We start from the raw sequence: 23,822 nt of genomic DNA on the forward strand, positions 1-23,822 counted from the left end.
AATTCGATAAACTCACCAAGATGAAAGAGTTGCGCCGCCCTCTCCACCCCCTGATCAGACCAGGACTGAGTTTCGCGAAAACCTCTGGATCCTATATTGAGTGGGGGGCCCATAGAGAAGAGAGGGAGAAGGCCAAGAAGAGAGGAGCTTATTGTCTCTGCTGGGCTTCCAGGTTGCCCACAGAACTGACAACATTGGGTGTGATTTAGCCCCTGCTGGGAGGGATCGTGGAGGAGACCAAAGTAAATTCCTAACTTTGTAAGGATGGATCTGAACATCTTCCACATACGTCCAATAAGTCCTAAGGACGTCCCTCAGATGTTCTAGCATCACCCGCAGCTGGGCTGCCTTATAGTACAGCTTAAAGTCTGGGAGACCGAACCCCCCATGAGACTTTGGAAGGGTCAGGGTGGAATATTTCACTCATGCCCCCTTACCGTTCCAGACAAAACTCAGTAGGCGAGATAGTAGAGAATTAAAAAAAGAATTCCGGACAATGAAAGGAAGGGACGAAAAAAGATAAAGGAGACGGGGGAGCCCACTTAGTCAGATCCTTAAAGATCCCAGCCAAGAGAGGGGGGTAATTTAGCTCATACACTTTGTTTAAATCTCTAGGGATATTAGTGCCTAGATATCTAGTTGCCTCCCGCTCTACTCTCATCCCATACGCCTCTGATTTACCACTGACCTCATGGTCCAGTCCGCCCATCGGCATTATACATGAATTGGATACATTGATTCTAAGCTCCGAGAATGCCCCAAAGAAGCGGATAAGACCTAATAAGTGCAGGAGGGATTTGTGAAGCCTGGTCAGGTATACTAGAATATCATCCGCGAATAGGGATAGTTTGAATTCGCAGTCCCCAAACTGCACCGCAGAAACACCACTATAAGTTCTGACGGCGATGGCAAAGGGCTCCATTGCCAGAGCATACAATAGGGGGGAAAGAGGGCACCCCTGACGGGTACCTCTGGAGAGCAGAAAATCGGCTGAAGTGCAGCCATTCACCAGTACCCGCGCTAGGGGGCCATTGTACAATGCCGCAACCCACCGACAGAAATTGTCACCCAAGCCCATCTTGCGAAGGACCTTCACCATGTAAGGCCATTCGACACGGTTGAAGGCCTTTTCAGAATCCAACGAAAGGAGATAAGCCTCCAAGTCCCGCCTAGACACCTCATGCAGAAGGCCCAGGGTTTTCCTTACATTATCAGAGCCTTGGCGCCCGGGGATAAAGCCTACTTGATCACCAGCGATGGAAGAAGTCTAGAGAATCTATTTGCCAAAAGTTTAGCCAAAATTTTAACATCTACATTAAGGAGAGAGATGGGCCTTTAAGACTGACAGAGGGAGGGATCTTTCCCTTCCTTAGGGAGCACCACGATAAGGGCAGACATCATGGTAATAGGGAGGGAGCCAGTTTCCAGGGCTGCATTGAACACCTTAGACAAGAAAGTGGCCAACGTGGAGCGAAAGGTCTTATAGAAACGGACTGAGAAACCATCATCTCCTGGAGCAGTACCACTCTTCAGGGACGCGATAGTGTTGATTATTTCCTGAGCCGAAATAGGCCGTTCCAACGATTCCGAGGACTCCCGAGCGAGACAGGGGACAGGCAGGGAGTCCAGGAACCGGTCCACTTCTTTACCATCTCCACCATATTCAGAGGCATAGAGAGCCTCATAATACTGCCTGAACTGCTCTGCTATTTGGCTATCCTGCAAGATTTTCTCTCCAGCCTGACCAGAGACCCAGTTGACCCTCCTAGTATCACACAACTCTCGCAGCCTCCAGGCTAAGATCTTATCTGCCTTTTCACCAAGTACCGTTGTTTAAAGAACGCAAGCTTTCTTTCTGTCTGGCCTACAAGGAGGGCGGACAGTTTTGCTCTGAGGTTCTGAAGCGCTTCACGCTGGCCTGGGGCGATCTGCGTTTTCAACCTACCCCCTGGCTGAATGGCGACAATTTGCTCCCTCAACTTAGACTCCTCCCGCAACCTCTCCTTCTTTCTCCTAGCTCCCATTTCAATCAACGTCCCCCTAATCGTGGCCTTAAAGGCATCCCAAACAATTCTAGGCTCCACCTCACCCGTGTCATTAAGGCAAAGAAATTCCTCAATAGAAGACAGTAGGGACTGCCTCAGCTCCTTATCTGCTAGAAACAAGTCATTGCAAATCCACCTCGACTTACCCCGGGCTGGGGGAGGGATTCCCAAATTGACTCGGACTAAGTCGTGATCGGACCATGGGACAGCCACAACCTCGAAGTCGAACACGCAGTCCCTGATCGCAGAATCTACCAACAGATAATCAATCCTCGAGAAGGTTTGATGTACCGAGGAGTAAAACGTAAAAAGGGATTTGCGGTCATGCCAAGCAGGGTGCGTATCCTCGAGGCCCAGCTCAGCATTAACCCGGTTGAATGAGTCTGCCATCCTCAAATGGTATCCGAGGTCGGGGCACGGTTTGGGGGGGGATCTCCTATCGTTCTCCGGGCACAAAACCATATTAAAGTCCCCTCCAACAATTAGCGCGCCTTAAGCAAATCCTCTGACCCTGTCACTCATTCTCTCCCAAAAAACGTCCTGCCCTTCATTTGGGGCATATACACCCACAAACGTGAAGAGACGGCCCCTAAGCTCTCCCTTAACCATAATAAAACGCCCTTCAGGGTCAGCTATGTGGGCTTTAGGGGAGAAGTGGGCATTCTTAGAAATCAAAAAGACGACCCCACGTTTTTTCGCCACATAAGAAGAATGAAACATATGCTGGACAGCCCTAGATCTGAGCGCAGGCTCCCTCCCCTTGACTCAACGGGATTCCTGTAGGAAGAGAAAGTGCAGCCTCAATCTAACGAATTCCCTCAACACCAAAGACCGTTTAGTCGGGGAGTTCAGATGCCGCACATTTAAGGACCCCACTGACATCAGTTGTAAGGAATCGGCCATAAGAAAAGCCAAAAAGATCTTCCGCCCCACCGAGGGAGCCATCGAGAGTGCCCAACCCCTAGCCCCCCGTGCACATGTAAAGCCCCAATAAGAGCATACAGAACCCCACAAACCAGGTAGACCCAAGTGCGAAAAATGAACCACCCCAACACCCAAAAAAGATGCCCACTTCGAACCACCACCCACTGCACCCTTCCCCACCCAAACACGCCCCCCCCACCCACCACCCCTCCTACCCCTGAGCGCCTGGACCGGATATGACATCGACTTGCCACACCGCCAGGCCGCCAATGATCGCCTCCACTTGGGCGGAATTCGACCAACACAACCTGAAATTCTGGCCCCACCCCCCCCCATCTATAAAATCACAATCCAACAATACTAACAGCATAACCTCCCCCCACCAGCAAAGCATAGCCCTGCAGACCGAAACTAGGAAGGTCTCAACAGTCCTGCACAAGGTCAGATAGCCAACCATAAGGTCTCTGGGCACTCCAGCATGCACAAGAAGCAGGGTCCTCTGCGTCAACGGCCCAACGCAGACTGCTCCGGGGAGGGCAGCGCCACCTTTCTGTACTTCCTGTGCCCCCGGACACGGCGCCAACATGTTGAATCCAAACAACCTCGCTGCCTCCCCTCCTTCCAGGCTCCCAACTCCGGACCTGAGGACGTGGCCCCCAGTAATTTGCTAGTGACTTTCTGAATCTCCGATTCCGTAATTAGGGAGTACTTATAACCATCCAACTCGAACGTAAGTGAGAACGGATGCCCCCACCTATAGCGTACTCCCTTAGACTGGAGCCACTTTGTCAGAGGGCCACACCATCTCCAACGGGCGAGGGTGAGCGCTGAAAGGTCCTGATAGATCGATATTTTAGCACCCTCCCATTCGAAAGGGCCCCCCTTCAGACATGCCACAGTTCCAGAATCTTTGCCTTATCTACACAGTAGTGAAATTTGACCAGGACGGATCTCGGACCTACCGTACGACCTCCCGCTCTGTGGGCTCTGTCAAATGTGGGCTCGCTGGTGTTATCTCCATCAAAGAGCTTACTTATGATGGACTTGACTCTCCTCTCAATGTCCAACTGGGTCTCCCCTTCCCGCTCCGGGATACCCAGAAACCGGAGGTTAGATCGCCTTTCCCCATTCTCCAAATCACCCAACTTTAGAGCAACCTTCTCCTCTCACCTCTCTAACTCTGCCAAGTGCATGTCGAATTGAGTTTCGAATAGATCTGCTGAGGACTAATTGGCCTCTAGGGCTTGCACACGGTCCTTGACAGCGTCCACCTTCTTATCTAGAGAGTCAAGCCGCATGCCAATATCAGCCCTGAAGTCACGAATCTCCTCCAACAGGGCCGCCATGTTCTGGCTCATGGATTGAGCCTCCAACGTCTCCGATAGACCTGCTGCCTGCATATTGGTCCCACCCGGCACCTGCTCAGGGGCACGCCGATACTTCTGTAGAGATTGAACCCCGTCCATCCAAGAACCCAAGAGGCCCGAACCACGTGAGATGTCCCAGAGGCAGACACAAGGAGGTCCCCCCACAGGCAGGCAAGTCCTCCCATCAATCCTGTAGTTGCTCAGCTACCTACACTCTAGGGTGATTCCAGGTGGGGCCCTACTGCAAACTAGCGCCAGGAGATCCGGCAGCACAGGCCTAACACGACACCCACCAGCAAGGACCATTGGCACGGCACACTCCAGAACCGACCTCACCCACTCCGTGGACCATCTCTGGGAGCCTTGTGCACAGTGGTCAGCATCAATCCCAACTACGGAGTCCGATGAGCCCCACCACAAGCGCGCAGGTCTTCCTGAGAGTGGCACCCAAAAGCCTGGTGATCACCCGTAAATGCGGGTCCAAAGCTGGGCCAGAAGAGTCCCCCGCGGGACTCCTATGCAATTCACAAGCAATAGGACTGCCAAGGAGGCAATTGTCAGCACTCCAACCCAGGTCCCAACACGCTGCTGATCCAGCAGATAGTCCGAGCGTCAGGGAGAGTCCACAGGAAACCTGCCGAGGCACTGGCAACAAACAAACCACAGTCAAGCCACCAGCCCTCGCCAGGAACAGCGCGGGCCGTCCCGGGCCAGGAAAGATCCAACTGGGGGGGACAGCCGGGCCCCGCATAGTCAAGGGGCCACCACCACCACGGGCTGCACTCACCTAAAGAGCCACGCCACTGATAGGACTCCGTTGGGGGAGCTGGCGGGGCCCCCCCAGGCACACGGGCTCCGACTTCCCCCAGGACTGCTCCAGACGTCCTGCACACAGCCCCCACAGGGACCGCGACCGACACCAGAATTCTTCGCCGCGCGGAGGGGGTGGGGGGAGAGGGGGAGCGCGGCCCAGTCCTCTGCCCCTCCCCCTCCGGCCAGCAGTCAGCGGCCGCGCGGTCCCCACCACCAAGCAAGCTGACACTCCACTCCCATTCGGTGCAGGACGGCGTCGGATCTTCGGCTTGGAGGAGCCCAAAAGCACTGCAGGCACGGTCCCCCAGCGCCCACCAGCTTAAACACGTTCAGGGGGGGATCGGCCCTCAACTTCCATGGGGGTGAGGGGGCCCAACCAGTCTTCTGCCCCTCCCCCTCCAGCAGGCAGTCAGCGGCCGCGCAGTTCCTGCCACAAGGAAAGCCGACACTCCACTCCCGTTCGCCGCAAGATGGCGTTGGATCTTCGGCTCGGAGGAGCCCACAAGCACCGCAGGCACGGTCCCCCAGCACCCCCCAGCTTAAACACACTCGGGGGGGGGTCAGTCTTCAACTTCCAGGGGTTGTGGGGGCCCAAACAATCAAATTCCGCACCCAAGGGAGGAGAACAGCCGAGACCCATCGGCACATCTCGGCGCCCCCTGGCAGCTCCCAAAAAGCTCTTTCATGTATGAATTATGTGGAAAAGGCACCACCGCCATGGACTCTCAAACAAGCATAATGTATGTAAAGAAATATAGAACCAGGAGCACTAGTTAATGTATGTGTGGGGTCCGAAGGCTAGTAGGTGTAGTGGGTTGTCTCAAGTCTCAGTTCGGAATGTTATTTTCAATGAATGCAAGGGTTTCCATCGGGGAGCCAAAAAAAGTAGGTTTTACTTTGGAATTCAAAATTTTGCCGGATACATTATCGAGTAGGATATGGGGTGTTCTCGTAGTAGTTTCCTAACCCCCAGAAAGGTCTTTCGCTCCTTTTGAACAGCCAGTGAGAAGACTGGTTTTATAAGAATCTTACTGGAGACCAGTCAAAGCTCACCCTTGTCCCGGCCGCATTCAGGATAGCATCCCTATCTCTGTAGTTGGGGATTCTGGTAATAATGGGCCTCAGAGCTGTGCCTGACTTAAGTGGCGCCACCAATGACTCATGAGCTTGTTCGACTATGAATGCAGATGACAATGGGTGCTCCAGCAAGGTTTTCAGTGTACTCTTGACAAACGCCTCCATACCACGTATATTAGACCCTCCGGGATGCCCAAGACACAAATAATATTGCTGAGAGACCAGGACTCCTACTCATCACACTTTTTCCAGAGTGACCTTCATCACTTTGATGAGGGTTGCAAGTTCTGCCTTCATCGCAGTAGCGTCGTCATCTATCTGCCCAACTCTTCTCTCGACCTCTGTAATCCTTCCCGGCGCATTCTCTAATTTAGTGTTGATGGCATTAATGTTAGCTGTAATATCATCCAGCTTGGTGCTGACAGATATGAATCCCTCTTTCATACTGGCCAATATTGTTTGGATCTCCGTAGGTAAGGAGTGGGGTTCATTTTCAATGGTGCAGGTACCTGAGCCTGATGCCTCTGGTGTCGATTTCGGGAAGGCATCAATGTTCCCTTGCTTTTGTGAGCACCCTTCATCATTCTCACGCTGGTATGTCTATGGCGTCATTCTGCGCAGTTCCAGATGAATAGGCCAGTCAGCAGGTGACTACACAGATGGGCTTCCGGGTAGCCGCCCCTTGGTGCCGGTTGATCCCACACAGTAAAGGGTCACCCAGTTGGCACACTGAGCAGTGCCTCTTGGATCGCGTGGCACACTGGCGCCTGTATATTATATATGTATATATATATATATATATATATATATATGTCACTACTGATCAACACTGCAGCTAGGCTCAACTCAGGACAGAACAGAGCCCAATAGGGTAGTTACTGGGTAGTGCCGTCAGACTTCCCATTGGTTGTTCCTTTCACCTCGGGCCTCTGGCTTTCCTGGGCCAGCGCGAGTCTTGCACGGTCTGGTTACTGCACTGAGAGTTTACACCAGGGTTTTTAGCCAGATCACGAAGCCCTGGCCCTGGCCCATTGGTTTCAGTTTCGCTGGCTCAGGATTGGGGGTATAATGGTATACCGTTATAGATACCGTGAACAACTTAATTGAACTATAATAACCGTCACGTTGTATATACCAGTATACCGTTTTAGGGCCTGCAGCTATTAAGTGAGCTTTTCAATCTGATTTGGAAAGGCAGTAAGCAAGTGTTGCGCAGTCTGGATCGTGCACTGTGGGATGTGGCGTCTGCCAAGGGGGCCTTGTTTGGCAGACAAGAGCATAGGGAAATTGAGGCCACATTAGTAAACACAGCTTTGATGCTGTGACCGTTCTTTCTCTGTGATCAGTAGAGTCGGGTTAAAGATTAGCCAATTTGTAGTTTTCCCACCAATTGAAAGATGGGGAACTACACATCCCAGAATTCAAAGAGGGGGAATGAACTGGATGTCCTCCTGATGCATGTCCACAAAAAACATTAGCTCTGTAGACTGTATGAACACTCAGCCCATCAGTGCTTTGTGCTAGTATATAAACTGCCCCCCACCTCCCCCCACTGTCCTCCGTGTAGACATTGGCACTAGAGTTGTTGCTTCGCTTGATCCTTCACCTGCCTTCTGCATATGGCACTGGACTCAAGCAGGCAGGACAGATTCTACATTAAATTTGAAGTATCCAGAGCAATGGGGGTGGGGTATTTCTCAGGTCTATCCTCGATTTGTGACACCACCCATGAAAGCATTCCTCCGTCTCAACTCACATGACAAGGGTTCTAATGTGCTCAGACCTGGGAGAAATAGTAATGATAGGGCTGTGGCGAGGTGGTGGTCCAAGCCATATTTTTGCCGATATGTATTTTAACTTTGTCATTTTCAAAATGTTTCTGTGCCACTATCTTTAACAAGGTAAATGAACATGTATTGCAAGAATCAAGAAAGAAATCCACAGCGCCCACTGAAAGCTGTCCTGTTTGGATTACATGGTCAGTGGTGACTCCAACATCAGATCTTTATAATACACCAGGTAGCTAGTTAACAAGCTATATTGATTTGATCAATATGCAACCTTTCGGGGGGTGTTTGTTGGCTATCACATTTTGACAAAAGAAACACAATGACATGGGCTTTCAGACTCACAAGTGACTTTTCTCCCTTTAATGGGTTAAAGCGTTATCAAAAAAACTTTTATGACTGAATTTCAGCGAGGGATCATGAAGCCCATGCCATGTGGTTCCAAAATAATGCAGATCGAGGCCAATTTTCAAAGCAATGACTTGTGATTGAGCAACAAGCTAATTTCTCAAAATGTGCATTTTAACACTTCCACTACTCAGTCTTTCATTCAAGGCACTCAACGAGTGAGCGCCATGAAAGACCAAATCTGCAGCCACCTTAGATTCCTGGAGGATCAGCTAAAGATTTGCAGAGAAGTTTCAAAATTCTGACAATTTATGACCTTTAAGAAAATATTTGTTAAGATTAGTTAACTCCACCTGCTATACCGCGATAACCATGATGTACAGTCATTTGGCAAGAAGGTTATCATACTGCCATAAAACCAATACTGTGACACCACTACTCAGGATTATAGGGTTCTGTGAGAGACCGGGCTGTTCGGAAATGCAGAGCTTCAGATGATCGAGGGCATCTTGCATGTCATGCAACAGCACCCCCTATAGAAGATACTTTTGAGTCAAAGAAGGAGGCCTTTGCAGTGCTTAGAGTTTGTGCATGGAGAGGTATTGCATGCTTTTGGGTTGGACTCAATGAATTGGGGCCTCATTAATACCGTTTGCGATTTTCCTAACCGTTTTGACAGTTTTATTTCATAAACTAACATACACAAATCAACATGCAATACTAAGCATACATTCTGTATTTGGTTGCCACCATCTCGAATACCTTGAAACATAATTTTGTAATGTTTGCCCATTTCATACTTCTAATAGTCGTGTTCTATAGTTTTTAATCCAACATGAGAATTTGGGGTGCATTATGACGATTTCCATCTTTAGTATACATAAAATGTGATTATAAATAGAAATAGAAGGTGTTTTCTTACCTCTCAGATAAATAAGTACCTGGGTGACTTAGAGAGCGCTTCATCTAAAAAACGACAAAATAAACAATGTTATTTCTCAGATGCATACAATTATCGCAACATTAGCTAAAGGGGGAAATTGATAATCAATTATAAAGCAATAAATATAGGCAATATTAAAAAGAGGGGACTAGAACTACCCTATGTTGTTCTTGGCTTCTCACTGAACGTTTAGAATCTCTAAAATTATAAGCATTAATCAAATGGGTCACCAACCTAGTTACAGACACAGCTTTATCCACTCCTAAATTCAAAATGTTAGCTCAATAAAATAAGTAAAATCCAAACTAAATAGAAGGAAAATGTGTTATACGTACCTGCAAATAATAGTTCTGCTATTGGTTGATTTGTGCTACAAATGTCCAGTCTCATTCCAGTAGGAAAAGCTGCAAGATAAAGAGTGCCCTGGCACAAACAATTTTGCAAGGAGCATGGCTATCACAAAATGGTGATGCATGGAGGTGGATGATCTGTAAGTGGAGGGAAGATATTCATCCAATCGCAGAGTTCTGACACATTGCATGTTTAGGTAAAGAAAACAAATCCTCAGCAGAGTCTATGCATGTCAGTGGTGAAGCGATTTTTACAACCCTCTTGGATACCAGTGTCGACCATTAATGAACATGTAAATGGAATAATATCTTCCAATGTTCAAGTACAGAGCCTGAGCCTCTTGGTTCTAGTACTGAATTTTTCCTCGAGTCCTTCCCTGCAGTACTCATAGCCACCATATTAAACTGGAAGTGGTTAAAAAAAAATGTTGAATGCTGGCTCTTCAGGATCCAGGTTTACAAGTTCATTAGTATGCAAAAGAATACAGTAGTGCCCTAGCCGGCAACAGTGGATCACTTCAGGGCACACAGAACATCTGACCAAAGCAAGTTGAGCTTGTTCGGATGAAACCACCAGACCTAGCCAAAAAATATTTAACAGAAAACCAAACAAGTGGAAATCCTGACACGCAAGCAGATGTAGTTCCTTAGTAGGAAAAACAAAGCTCAGTGTTGTGTGAAAACCCGCATTCACTGTGAGAGTTGACAGGCTTTTGGACACAAAAAGCTAGTTCCCAAAATAAACCATCTCTACAGACTAAGCGTTTTGACTTCCACACTGATCTGCAAAGATGTAGTATAAATAAGCTTGGGAGAAGTAGGAGAATCAGTCATGGAGGGCAAGATGGCACTTGAAATATAAGAACCAAGCTCTCCTACAAAAAAGTAGGCAGAGTGAGGATTCGAAAAGACTTTAACCAAGTATCACAAATATATTTTTGGCACAAGAATATAAGGTGGCACTGCTGTTACTCGTTATTATAAGAGCACATCCATAGGGAATAAATGGAATGGCTTCATTACCACAACATAGAAGCATTGTCTCAGGAACCTTCAAATTAAAAAAGGCAGGAACAAACAAGTACTGATCCTCTTACCCTAGACTGCACAGCAGTTACCTAGTATAGAATCATTCTTCAATAAGTATTTCATTTGGAGTTTCACAATTTTACAGGATCTGAAGAAGTAGCATCTTCAAAAGCTCTAGAGCTAGGACCCTCAAAGGAAGGGAAAGTGGCTTTGGAGCACATGATTTGGTAAAGTAACAACGGAAAATGCAACAGTAAAATTTCTTCCATTCATGGAGAATCACGTAACAAACCTATGAATTTGAGGGAAAATAAACTGGAGTGAGCAGGCAGCATTTAAAGAAGAAACGTAACTGGAGATTGGATCAAGGCACAATCGGACAACAAGACAAGGACCAAAATCTGATAAAGGTAATGTAGCAAAGCCGAGAGATCCCCAAGCTGAGCATACATTCCCTTAATCAGAACTCGAACTAGTGCAAGAAAAAAAGCACAACAGAGGTCCCCTTTGATCTGTGTGCAGTTTGGTTTCAGTCCACCCAAAATCCGTTGTCCAGCCATAACAGATTATGGAGGCTTTTGGACAAAAGCCAAAATGATATTTTTTTTTGTTTAAAACTTTATTTATATTTTCCAATAAAACATATAACAGGATCAACAATAGGTAACAATTCTCAAAAGTTCTAACATTAGTATTTACAGAAAGTAAAAACTATCAATGAGTTAAATGAGTAATTCCTAAAATATTATAATTATGCACTGAGCATATTAACAAACATACCAATACCCTATTGTCGTCATCCCTCTATACACAATTAGTAAATTTGTATAGGATTTAAAACCAAGAAAAAAGAGGGAGAAAACATGAAGAAAGAAAGAGAAAGAAAGTAGAGAAGAAGAAAGAATAAAAAATAAATAACATGAAATAAAAAAATAAACTAAGCACCCCACATAAAACATAGACACTCCCCACACTCAGCATGCCTTATATTCACGATAACCCACATGAACACACAGCTATCCGATGTAATATTTGTGAATCAGGACCAATATGGCAAAGGCTGTATCTTGATTTGTTCCAGTAAATATGTAACATGAACAAGCCAAATATTAGCCATGATGGCACACTTTAGGCATGGGAGAGCACTTGACCTCTGTGACAGCGCCCACAATAATTAACCACACTGACACCATATGACAGTCCAAGCGTGTTAATTTAAATGATATATATACAGGTTGGCTGTGGATCTGGCGGGAGATCCTTAGGGACTACCGAGTTCTCAGGTAAGTTTGGCACTAGGGCCATCCCTCTCTAACTCTACTGTCCCAGCCCTTAACGTCTCTCTAGCCCAGAGATCCATAACGGGGATGTTAGTATTACTGACAGGTGACCTCTATCTTTTCTCTGTCTTGGTCTATTGATGGATTCTCTAAGACATTGTCTGCCTGACTCCATAGGGTCCTTCTAGCTGTCCCTCTCCTAGCCACGCTTAGCGTTCTAGTGACATCAGAGGGGTTGCAGTCTACCACCCAATGCCACTCTCTACTTGCACGCAGGGTCACTCCTGATCCTCTCTTACACTGGGGTCCCAGGATGTTCTACTCTTCACAACTATACTGTCTCTACATTGTAACACTCCGCCTTCCTACCTCCACACTTTGATGATATTCTCTAATTCTCCTATTCTCACTTCCTCCCTTACTCCTCGCTCCCTACTTCCGCTACCCCGAACTACCACTCTACCACTCCCGTCGCTGTTTTCTCCTCCCTCCTTCCTACTACTCCTTTCCCTTACCACTACCTCTCTATTACTGCTACTCACTACTCTCGCCTACCACTACAGCCTATTACTACAACCTCTCACTTCCACTATTACTCAAATACTTCTACTACTGCCACTACTGCCACTTCTTAAATGGCCCAGCTCCTCCTACGATTGGCCACTTACCCTGAAGATACGGTCCTTAAATAGTAACATATCATGCACGGATGCAGAGTAACTCTTCCACCAAATAATAAAACTGACTCAAGAAGTTTGGCAAAAGTCTCCTCCAACTGTTAATATCAATTAGCTAAAACAGACAGTTACAACGGACATCTACGGACGTTTGCGTAAATTCTCTCAAAGCATTTCATAAAAAATTATATTTATATAGCAAAAATGAGTCATATGTGATGTCATACTACGTGGCAAATAAGAGAAACCTACGGGTTGTTGTGATACACTCAAAGGGAAAAATCTAAGTATACTTTCTATATAGGGACGGGTTGTAATTGGGTCTCTACAGTCAGGTGGACAACTTATGCCAACCCCTAGTGCAAGTCATCATCAGATATTAGGTACACAGTATGTTATTGGCTCTCAAAATATACAGCCGTTCATTATATGGTCCTCTATAATTGGTTGACATGCTTGCACCCTTCTGGAACATTCATCTCAATAGCAGCACATAAGCTGGTACCCCAGGTGCAAGTGGGAGGACTTTGATCATGTCTCCCCACCCAAGTAGCCCAACATCTCTCATCGCTCATGCCATCTGCAATTCAGATTGTCTTTGAACTTGGCCTTGCAAAGTATCCTTGCTCCTGGGAATAAAAGGGAGTACAGGCACACTATGCCAAGTCTAGAGCAGCATGCCCACCTTCTATTTCTATCCATTATCCACATGACAGAAGACCGTATTTCAGCCTGTTTTGCAGCGTTTAATTGTCTTCAATTAATAAACTTGGAACTAATAGTGTTCTTTCTTTGTACCGTTACATGAGATGATTCAGTGTCTCACGGTTTCTGTTCTTCAAAGATAGATAACCAGTTCTTGGTCGTTCCATCCCTTGACAACAGGCTATTCCAGCTTCTATATAATGGTGGCACCGCCTGCAGTCTATTCACTACGTATAGCCAGCCTTTAAGAGCACTTAGCCTACTTATGTTGCTGCATCTGTACATTTATTAAACGGTTTGCATTTTCTGCAGTGCTCTTCATACATGCAATCTTTATTCCGCATGTGAAAGTTCACTCGATTCTTTATTTCGTCATCAGATTCCATAAAGTCTGTACATCCTCTTCTTTAGCAACTCTTAGTGCGTCACACTCAATTCTTGCGACGTCACCAGCTTCTCTTGTCACTCATTTTCATATCCCTTCGGGGACTTCTTCCAAGAGTTTATCATCTCTTCGGGGATACACCAGATAGGGTTTTCTTAGTGGATACCTTTCCTCGAAGGCTCTCTGCGGAATAGGCACAATCACTGGTGTCATGCATGGCATAATTTCTGGCTTCCAACATACAGGTAGTTGGGGGGTGGGATTTCCTGCAGAGGCATTCAGCTGCGCTCCTCTACACTCCCCCTTCTGGTTGATCCATCAACCACACCTTCAAAGGTCTCCACATCTTGGAATTTTCTCTTGAAGAAGTGCTTCTTTGGAGTCCAGATCCTCATCACTCCCTTCAGGGATGCAGCTGATTTTACATGAGCATCAACACTACAGGTCATTTAACTACCCTGTCCATCTGAGTTACAATATATCCATCAACCCACGTACTTCATATGGTTCTCTGGATATAGGAACTTTGTTCCCCCAGGTGCTACAATGCTGGCTTTTATACATTCGCTGAACTTTACATCAGTCAACTCCTTGGGCCCAAATCCTGATTCGACATCAATCATTATCCTTATTCCCACTGCTTTCTTGGCCGTCTTCTTGCACTGTGCGATGATTATCCTGATCAAACAGAATCCAAACATTATCATCACCAGTATTGCTCCAAGAAGCTTAAAGATGTTTGCCATCCACTGTGGAACCCATGAGAAGATAGCTGCAAACCAACTGTCATCTGCAATATCTTCTGTCTCATCTTCCATTTTGTTGTGCAGGCTTGCCAGCAATGTAATGGCCTCTGTTAAGGTCCCATTTTCATCATTGTGAGAAGGGGCAACATAATGGCCCAATTTTGGCACAAATTCCTCCATCCATTGCTGTAATTACATCAAGGACATATCTGTTCTTGAGGGCCATCAGTCGTACGGCCCTCATTTCTTCCCCAATAGCATTGAATCCCTTTATGGTGGTGTTGATCGTCTGCAGGAGCTCCCAGCGAGTGATTTGCAACCACTTCGCAATGACCATCGTCTGGATCCCAGGCATAAAGATAGTCATGAAGATTGAAGCAGTTTTGCTGAATAGTCTATGCTCATATGGAATAGCATCAAAAGCTTCTATTGATTTGGCTGAGAAGGAACAAGTTACTTACCTGTAACTGCTGTTCTCCAGCGTGGGTCTGGCATGGATTCACATGCTCATGAATATTCCCTGTCGTCAGGCTGGGAATCCTCGGTAAAGAAAAAATCAGTTTCAGTTTTGTTTCTGAATGGTCTTTCTACTAGTAGCCAATCACTGATCTCTGGGTCATACTGCCTCCAGCCAATGACTGCCCTCTACCTAAGCCCCTCCCTCTGGCAGCCATCTTCAGATTTGGTAGCGCGTAAAGTGGCAGTAGGACCAAGAGAAGAGCTGCAGAGGGGTGGGAGGGAGGGTTCGCATGTGAATCCATGCCAGACCCACACTGGAGAACAACAGTTACAGGTAAGTAACTTGTTCCTTCTCCAGCATGGGGTCTGGCATGGATTCACATGCTCATGAATACAAGAATACAAAGCAGTACACACATGCACAACCACGGAGGTGGCAAGGCTCAACATTAAGCATTTCATCAACTCAACATTAAGCATCTCTTACCTCCTCAACATGCCCACCTTCAGGCGAACAGGTTGCGCAGCAGTGCCTGACCGACCGACTCTGGACTCCTCCCTGGAATCCCGGTCGACGCAGTAGAATCTCGTGAAGGTGTGCGTCGACCTCCACGTAGCAGCCCTGCAGAGGTCCAGCAGGGGCACCCCAGACAGGAACGCCATGGTAGCTGCGATCGCTCTGGTCGAAAGGGCTCTCGGACAGCCAGGCAAGGGTAGGTTTGCCAACCAGTGACAGTGCATAATGCAGCCGGACAGCCATCTGGAAATGGAAGCCTTCGACAGGGCCTTCCATTGATTCACAGGTCCAATGTTCACAAACAGCTGTGATGTCTTCCACAGGCTCTTCGTGCGGTCCACGTAGAACTTCAGCGCTCTAGCCACATCCAGCGAGTGCAGAGTCCCCTCAGCCGGCGACAAAGGCGAGGGGAGGAAAACAAGTAACACCAAGGGCTCGTTGAGGTGGAAGTCCGACGGCACCTAGGGCATGAAGCAGGGGTGCGTCCTCAGCACCACCCTCGTCTTGTGGAATGTCAGATATGGCGGTTTACAGGAGAGGGCCTGGATCTCTCCCACTCATCGTGCAGAGGTGATGGTCACAAGAAACTCTGTCTTCCACAACAGTAACTTCAACAGTGCCGAATGCAACAGCTCGAATGGCGGCCCCATGAGCGAGGTCAGAACCACGTTCAGCTCCCACGCCGGGGCCGGAGCCTTCACCAGCAGGAACAATCGGAACAATCCTTTCATGAACTCCTTCACTAGGCGATGAGACCATAGAGATGACCGCCCTGGAGTCCTGGTGCAACGGGAGATAGCCGCCAGATGGATCTTGATGAAGGCATGTGCCAGCCCCGCCCTGGCCAGCGATAGCAAGTACGGCAGCACTTGAGGGGCCGCAATCCGTAGAGGGTTAATCTTCTGGGCCCGGCACCAGCTCTTCCATTTGTGTCCATAGCACTTGAGAGTCGAGGACGCTCTGGCCTTTGCAAGCACCTCCTTGCAGTGTGCTGGGATATCGTACCCTCCGAACTCTAGTGCTGCAGGAGCCAGGCCTGCAGGTTCAGCGACCATGAGTCGTGGTGGAGGATGGCACCTCCTACTCTGGCGAGAAGATCCGCATCCGTCGGCAGTTTGACTGGGGGGTCGCTGACATGTCCAGAAGTTCCGGGAACCAAATCTGCCTCGGCCACGCCAGTGCGACGAGGATCATCCTGCACCGGGAATGTCTGAGTTGACTGATGAGTCGCAGCAGCAATGGCAAAGATGGGAACGCATAAAGGAACATGCCGTCCCAGGGGAATGAGAAGGCATCGCCCACGCTCCCCGGCTGGGGAAACCTGCTGGCGAACCTCTGGCACTTGGCGTTCATCGCGAATAGGTCGATCTGGGGATTGCCCCATCGTCGGAATAGGAGATCCACTTGATCCTGCCGCAGCTCCCACTCATGGCATGAGCACAGCTCCCTGCTGAGTAAGTCAGCGATGGTGTTCTTGATTCCTGCCAGATGGAAGGTACCAGAAACATCCCCTCGGCGACAGCCCAGTGGCACATATCCTGCGCTTCCTTGGATAGGGCTGGGGATCTGGTGCCCCCCTGCTTCCGGATGTAGAACATTGTGGTGGTGTTGTCGGTGAAGACCCTTACCACCTTGCCCTTGAGGGAGGGAAGGAACGACCCGAGGGCCCAGAACACAGCTCGGAGCTCCAGGACATTGATGTGTAGTGACCTCTCCTCTGGGAGCCAAAGGCCTCTTGCATGGAGAGCTCTGGTGTGCACTCCCCATCCCTCCAGGGAGGCGTCTGTCGTCACTGTTTCCTGATGTGCCGGGATCTGGAAGTCCATGCCCGCCGCTAGATGCGCGTGGGTGCCCCACCACTGGATCGCTTGGCGGAAAGTCTCATTGAGTGAGATCCTGTCATCGAAACTGCCTGCCGCTTGCATCCAACGGACGTTGAGGAACTCCTGTAGCGGTCGCATCCGCAGCCTGCATAGGCGCACGAGGTAGATGCACAAGGACATCATGCCGAGAAGGGACTTGATGGACCTCACCCTGGCCATATCCATGGTCAACAGCCGTTATACCTTGCCCAGGATGGCCTTCGTCCTTTCCTCCGACAGTGAAGCCAATCGCGCCACTGTGTCAAGCCTGGCTCCCAGGAACAGGGCGATTTGCGACAGTACCAGGGCGATTCGCAAAGTTAATCGAGAATCCCAGGTCCGTGAGCAGTTGCACAGTCTTCGATGTGTGATCGACAGCGAGTTCTCTTGACTTCGCTCGGATGAGCCAATCGTTCAGGAAGGGGTAGACGTGTTTCACCTGCAGGCGCAGCCACTGGTGCTAGGTACTTGGTGAACACCGTGGGCGCCGACTTCAATCCGAAAGGAAGGGCCTTGAACTAATCGTGTGGCCCTTGGACCACAAATCACAGGAATTTTCTATGTCCTTTTAGAATGGGATGTGGAAGTAGGCATCCTCCAAGACCAGCGATGATAGGAAGTCGCCTTCCTCCAGCTGTCCCAGCACGTGCTGGAGGGTGACCATCCAGAACTTCTGGGACTTGATGTACTTGTTTAGACAACGAAGGTCCAGGATGGGTCGCCAACCGCCGGTCTTCTTCCGGACAAGGAAGTATCGCAAGTACACTCTGGAGCCCCAGAGCCTCTTTGTGACGAGTTTGATGGCTCCCTTTCTTAGCATCGCCCGTACCTCCAGCAGCAGTTGAGGGACGTGGTTTTCCTTCCTGGCCACGGGTGGAATGCGGGGACACCTCTTTTGAAATTCCAGAGTGTGCCCGCGGGCCAGGGCATCCAGCACCCAACGGTTGGTGGAGATGGACTCCCCCAAACTGAAATTCGGCAGCCGGCCTCCCGCCGGGGTGCTCAGGTGGGGGCCCGACGCCACGGCCGCTTCAATCATGTTTCGTCGCGGCCTTGCCACCCTGGCCTCCTTGGCGATGACGACGGGATCCTCCTGTCTTGCCGCGTCCCCTGTAGGCCTCCTGCGATGAGGAGCGGGCCGCTTGGTGGTACGAGGAACTGCCACAAATCCTTTGGAGGCACCTTGCTTGCCTCCGGAATTCCGAAAGTACGGCCGTCGTCGTTGTAGAACACCCAAGGCCCGAGCCGTCTCAGTGTCCGACCTTGATGGCCAGCAGTGAATCGTCCACTGTCTTGCCGAACAGGTTGTTCCCGTCGAAGGGCATGTCCAGAACCCTGGTCTGCACGTCTTGGCGGAAGTCGGTGGCCTTGAGCCAACCACGCCAGCGAAGGCAACGCTGTTGCCCATCTGACGAAAACCGATGTTGGAGATGTCTGTGGCCACCGTAATGGCGTGGTCCGACGCAACTTCGGCTTCCTGCAGGATTTCCAGGGCCTCAGCCCTCTTGTCGTCCGGGAGGAAGTCCAGCAAGGGAGTGATCTTGAACCACAGCCCTCTGTCGTAGGGCGTTGGCTGCTTTAATCGTTGTCGCCGTCCCATGGAATCCAGTTTCTTCCCCTCGCTGTCCGGCGGGGATGTCAAAGTTGAAGCCGTCGCCCCAGCCACTTTCTTCTTGGCCGGCGCAGAGACCACCGAATCCGGGGACGGCTGTGCCCTGAGGCACATGGGGGCAGAGTCTGGGACCCGGCACTACTTCTCGTACTGGTCTCTCTTAGCAGGAGCCGTGGACGGGTTCTTCAGGAGCGCCGGCGCCAGCCCCTCGTCCCAGATGTCATCCAGAAACGGGACTGAGAGGACAGTCTTGGCCTCCCGCCGTTGGTAGAGGAAACCTTCCTTCTTCTGTTCTTCGGGGTAGAGCTGGAAGAGCTCAGATGCCCTGGCGATCATGGTGTGGAAGGAGCCAATTTCGTTGGGGCGGGGGGAGGCCTGAAGAGGTGGTGAAGGGAGGTCCATTCGGGCGTCACCACTGTTGTCGTCCATCCCCGTCGTCGCTGTCTCCGTTCCCGTCTCATCCCTCGGAGGAGGGGATGGAGGTGAAGGCTGGAAGGGGGGAGGAGGATGGACTCGTCTCCGCTTGTTAGGCGGGCTCCCCAAAGGACCAGGTTCCGCTGGGTCTTCGGTGGGGGGTAAGAGCATCCTTGTCCTTATCTCCGTGCACAGGGCCTGTATAGCCATCAAGATAGCTCCTGAATTGTCCTGTGGTACGGGCACCGGCTGGAATGGGACCAACGGTTGGGGCGTGGGGTCCCCCGCGGCCCTATCGTCCTCGTCAGCTACCCCGTTGCTTTCCTCGTCTGGACCCTTCCCGTGGGCCTTGGATTCCTTGAACTTCTTGTCCAGGATCCTTTGGACGCTTGCCAACTCATCCTCAGCGGTGGTATCCGTGTCTGTTATGGCTACTGTACCCCCCTCTTTATCCTGCTGGGGTTTCACAGGGGTCTTCTTGATAGGCAGAAAAGATGATTCTCCCCACGGTGGCAGCAAAACTCTAGCCCCTGAAGTTGTCTCCACTGGGGAAGCCTCCGTAGGTTTCGCCAGGGCTGCCACGACTCCCTAGATCGAGTCCTTAGCTGGGTGAATCAGGGCCTTCACGACCTTGGGCGTACTTGAGGCCTTCACCTTGGGGGGAGGGTCGCCGCCTCGCTCCACTTTGGCTGTCTCTGTCAGGATCGACCGGGGCTTCTCCTGAAGCTTACCTGGGTTTTTCCGACTTTCTCTTCACCGAGCCAGAGTGTTGGCTCGTGGTTGATGGCGTCGGTGATAATGCGCCCTGCCTGGCAGCCGAGGAGCATGACCGATCGGCGCTCCCAGTGCCCGCGGACTCCCTGTGCTTTGCCTTTTGTTGGGCCCCCATCGCCGGAGCGTCCTCAAAGGTCTTAGAAGACCGCTCCGATTTCTTCTTCTTCTCACCTGCTGCTGGACTCTTCCCCTCCAGCCAGTTGGTGAGCTGAACCCAACAATCCCTCATTGTCCGTTCAGACATGTTCTTACAAAACACACAGTCCTTCTCCACGTGCGATTTGTCGTTGTGAAGGCAATAGAGGCACCGAGAGTGCTCATCCTCCTTAAAGACGTTCTGAAGTTTGCATCCAGGGCAGCTCCTGAACAGCTTGGATCCAACAGGCATCATGCTCCCTTTGTCCTGGGCCATGTCCACGCGGGGTAGGCCTCAAAGATCTTCTGGAATCCTCAGAGAAGTGGAAAACACGACGAAAAAGTGTCCTTGAGGGGCATAGAAAATTCTGAAAACGGGTCCCCGTTCATCGGAAGTAGAGTCGATGGAGCTTGAGGCTCGATTGACCGAAAATATAAGAGTAAACTCTTTGAAAAAAATGCAAAACGCAGTAAAAGCTTGTGAGCTACAGCACAAGGACTCCCAACACTTGAACGTGCGGTAAAAATCTGAAGATGGCTGCCAGAGAAGGGGCTTAGGTAGAGGGCAGTCATTGGCTGGGGGCAGTATGATCCAGAGACCAGTGATTGGTTACTAGTAGAAAGACAGTTCAGAAACAAAACAAACTGATTTTTTCTTTACCGAGGATTCCCAGCCTGACAACTGGGAAAATTCATGAACAAATGTGAATCCATGCCAGAGCCCATGCTGGAGAAATAGTTCTCCCTCTTTGTTCTATTGAGTAATTAAGTGATCTCTTTCTTAAATGGGCATCCACGTTAGGAAATTCGCCATTGTTCAGGTCACTCTGTGGAATCACCAACACTGAAAAATGGATCCATACCAAGAAACACATTCCTCCCTAATCTTTGGGCAGCTTTATGTAAGCTCTGGACCGACAAGCCCAATAATGATCCACTAGGACGACTGTCCCTTCCTTCATGCCTGGTACATCAAAAGTGTGGCCGCACTGGTGATTCTCTCCAACCTTCCTCGTACCATTATTTCTGAAACACAAGGATGCACTCTTTAGAGGTAGTATCTGTAAGGGTCCTCTCCTTTGTCGTCGACTCGTGTCAACAGTTTCATAATCTTCGACCATTGATTCTTGCATTCTTTTTCTGCAGTGTCTATAACTGGTTCGTACTGTCCAGTTAATGATGCCGCTCTGCAGACAATCAGACCATAGCCCATCCTTCTGGAGTCAGCACTGTTCCTTTGATTTGCAACTGACCTCTTGCCCAGCATCTTAGTATCTCTTCTTTATTCTTGCCTTGACAATTTAACATCTTATTTTCTTCAACCTTGATTCCAGCTCCATTTGTTCCAGGCTGTTCATATCGGATTACCCGATGCCTTGTTTCTGGCTTCTCGCTTGTCTTTAAATCTTGTACATAATTATCTTCTCTTTTGAGATGTCTCCTTATTTACCCATACCAGGGATGCTGTTCTGCCTTGGACCTCTCCTCTTGTTTTGCAGAGCGCGAGATGGGTCAGGCAATGGGCTTTTGTGCACTGGTACTTCTGTAGCAATGAATATCTTGGAGGTTCCCATAGCATTCGATATCAGGGAACACATATAGCAACTCTCCTTAGATGTTCTCTCTCCTACGCTTCCCATGTGCTGATACCACATGTTATCACCCACGTGAATTGTCTAAATATGTGTTGATTCCATCATTGTCTTCTTCTGCACTTCTCCTGTTTCTCCTTCTCAAAATGTTGGCAGCCCATGGAAAGAATTCTAAAGCAGCCTTATGATGGGGCGATAACACAAAGGGTTTTGGCTCATTGGTAATAGGCAGATCAACAAGAGCTCCTGGAGCAGGGAGGATCAAAGGGAAATCTGCTTTGTTTAAATCAATAAAATAGAAGAGGCGAATCAAAAGAAACAGAAAAACACAAAGCATAATTGTGTATATGTATATCATGAACCGACATTTTAATCCCCACCACTTATGTCATTCTAGAATTTCTTGAGCTTGCTCCATCTCTGAAATCGTGTTAACTTCTACATTTCTCATTTTTACTTCAATTTAAGGAAGGAAAACACTTTGCTCTGGTAGCTGTAATGAATTTGGTACCTGTAATAATGTCTCTACTATTGTAACAAGCAGCCTCTTATTACAGGGCCATTCTTAGGATCCTGTCTAAATGTGTGAATGTCTATGTCTCTTCTGACAAGATCAGGATAAGCTTGAAGGATAAACACAAAAAAAGCAAGTACAAGTCGATGCACATCTCTGTCTGTCAAGACCATAGATTCAGTCAAACCAATATTCAGTGAGAAAGGAATCGGGGTATTGCTCTTGCTTCCAATTATCAAACTCGAAATTCAAGTCAGGCATATTCGTGATACATCAATGTTTTTCTAAAGTTCATTTTTCAGAATTCCTGTGACTCCTGGCAAAATCTGTATGCCTGCTATAATATCTACAAGGAGTGTCCACGTGGAGGCACAGTCCAAATGCAAATATGCATTTTTGATCTATTTGTAACTTTATCGTCCTTTTTTCTCATCATCGATCGAGTCTGCACATGCTGAAAATATTCTTCTTGTCTTGCTTCTGGATCGATAGCTGGTGGTGCTGTGTCTCGCCGGCGTATAGCTTGACGTCATTCAGATGTATCCATGCTTGTCTACCTTGAACCTTTACTGCTGAAGGAGTAACAATTTCGACAAGAAACGGACCATTAAATCTCAGCTCGTGCCACTTCCAAGTGAATCTTCTGATTAGCATGGTATCGCCAGCAAATAGTCTCAGTGCTGATAGTAATTCAGAAGATACGGTTGCTGGATTGTTTTCATCTCTGTTCTGAGACCGACCCCCCTGGCGATTGAGTTGATCTGAAATGAGAGAGATATTAGCGGTCATACATGTCAAATATGCACATAACTCATGTCCTAAGATTCTGCTGTACTTTGGGACTCACGTCTACTCTTCGATGGAGGTGTAAGAGGCGTGCTCATTCGCCTCCCTGTTACTTATTCATGGGGTGTGAGGTGGTGGTCCGAATCAGGGCGATTCCTAAAGGCATACAAAGCTAAAGCAGGCAATGCAATATAGCCATCCCTTCTTCAATGTAAACTTGAGCTTGGCAATCCTTTTTTTTAAGGAGGTTAAGGAGTCACATATCCCATTCACTTGCAGGTGATGAGCAGAAGATAACTTGTGCTTTACATTCAATAATAGTGCTATTTGTTCAAATACTTGGAAAGACCTCTCATACTAGAAACCTTGCTGCGCAAGGGCATCAGGGTGCGTGCAAAGACCTGCTTTAATCCACCCAGAGAAGGGACACACCACCACTATCAGATCACTGTATCCACTACACACCTGCAGCATATCAACATAGACAATATGTAAATGCTGAAATCGACCATTCGGTCTCGGAATAACTCCTCTAATCGTTTGCAGTGTATGCCCAGCGGTAAACCTTTGACATATAATGCAGTTTACTACATAAAATGCAATGTGTTCCAACCCAGTCTTCTGCAATTGTTGCAGCAAGACTTTCCCTAGTTACATGCGCAGGGTAGTGCAGCTGTTCAA

General features: G+C 48.7%; 1 protein-coding gene across 3 annotated transcripts in view; it reads right to left on the reverse strand.

Annotated features, from left to right (window-relative positions):
• Nucleotides 1-23,822, reverse strand: part of PLEKHA3 (pleckstrin homology domain containing A3) — a 723,378-nt gene that overhangs the window by 204,972 nt on the left and 494,584 nt on the right. For all 3 annotated transcript variants that reach the window (XM_069616104.1, XM_069616102.1, XM_069616103.1), the window contains one exon: nt 9,284-9,327. In XM_069616104.1, the coding sequence (XP_069472205.1) occupies nt 9,284-9,327 (44 nt within the window). The remainder of the gene's footprint in view (nt 1-9,283; nt 9,328-23,822) is intronic.

The sequence above is a fragment of the Ambystoma mexicanum genome, chromosome 9 (assembly GCF_040938575.1).
Source record: "Ambystoma mexicanum isolate Mex_15411 chromosome 9, UKY_AmexF1_1, whole genome shotgun sequence".
Taxonomy (NCBI): Eukaryota; Metazoa; Chordata; class Amphibia; order Caudata; family Ambystomatidae; genus Ambystoma; species Ambystoma mexicanum.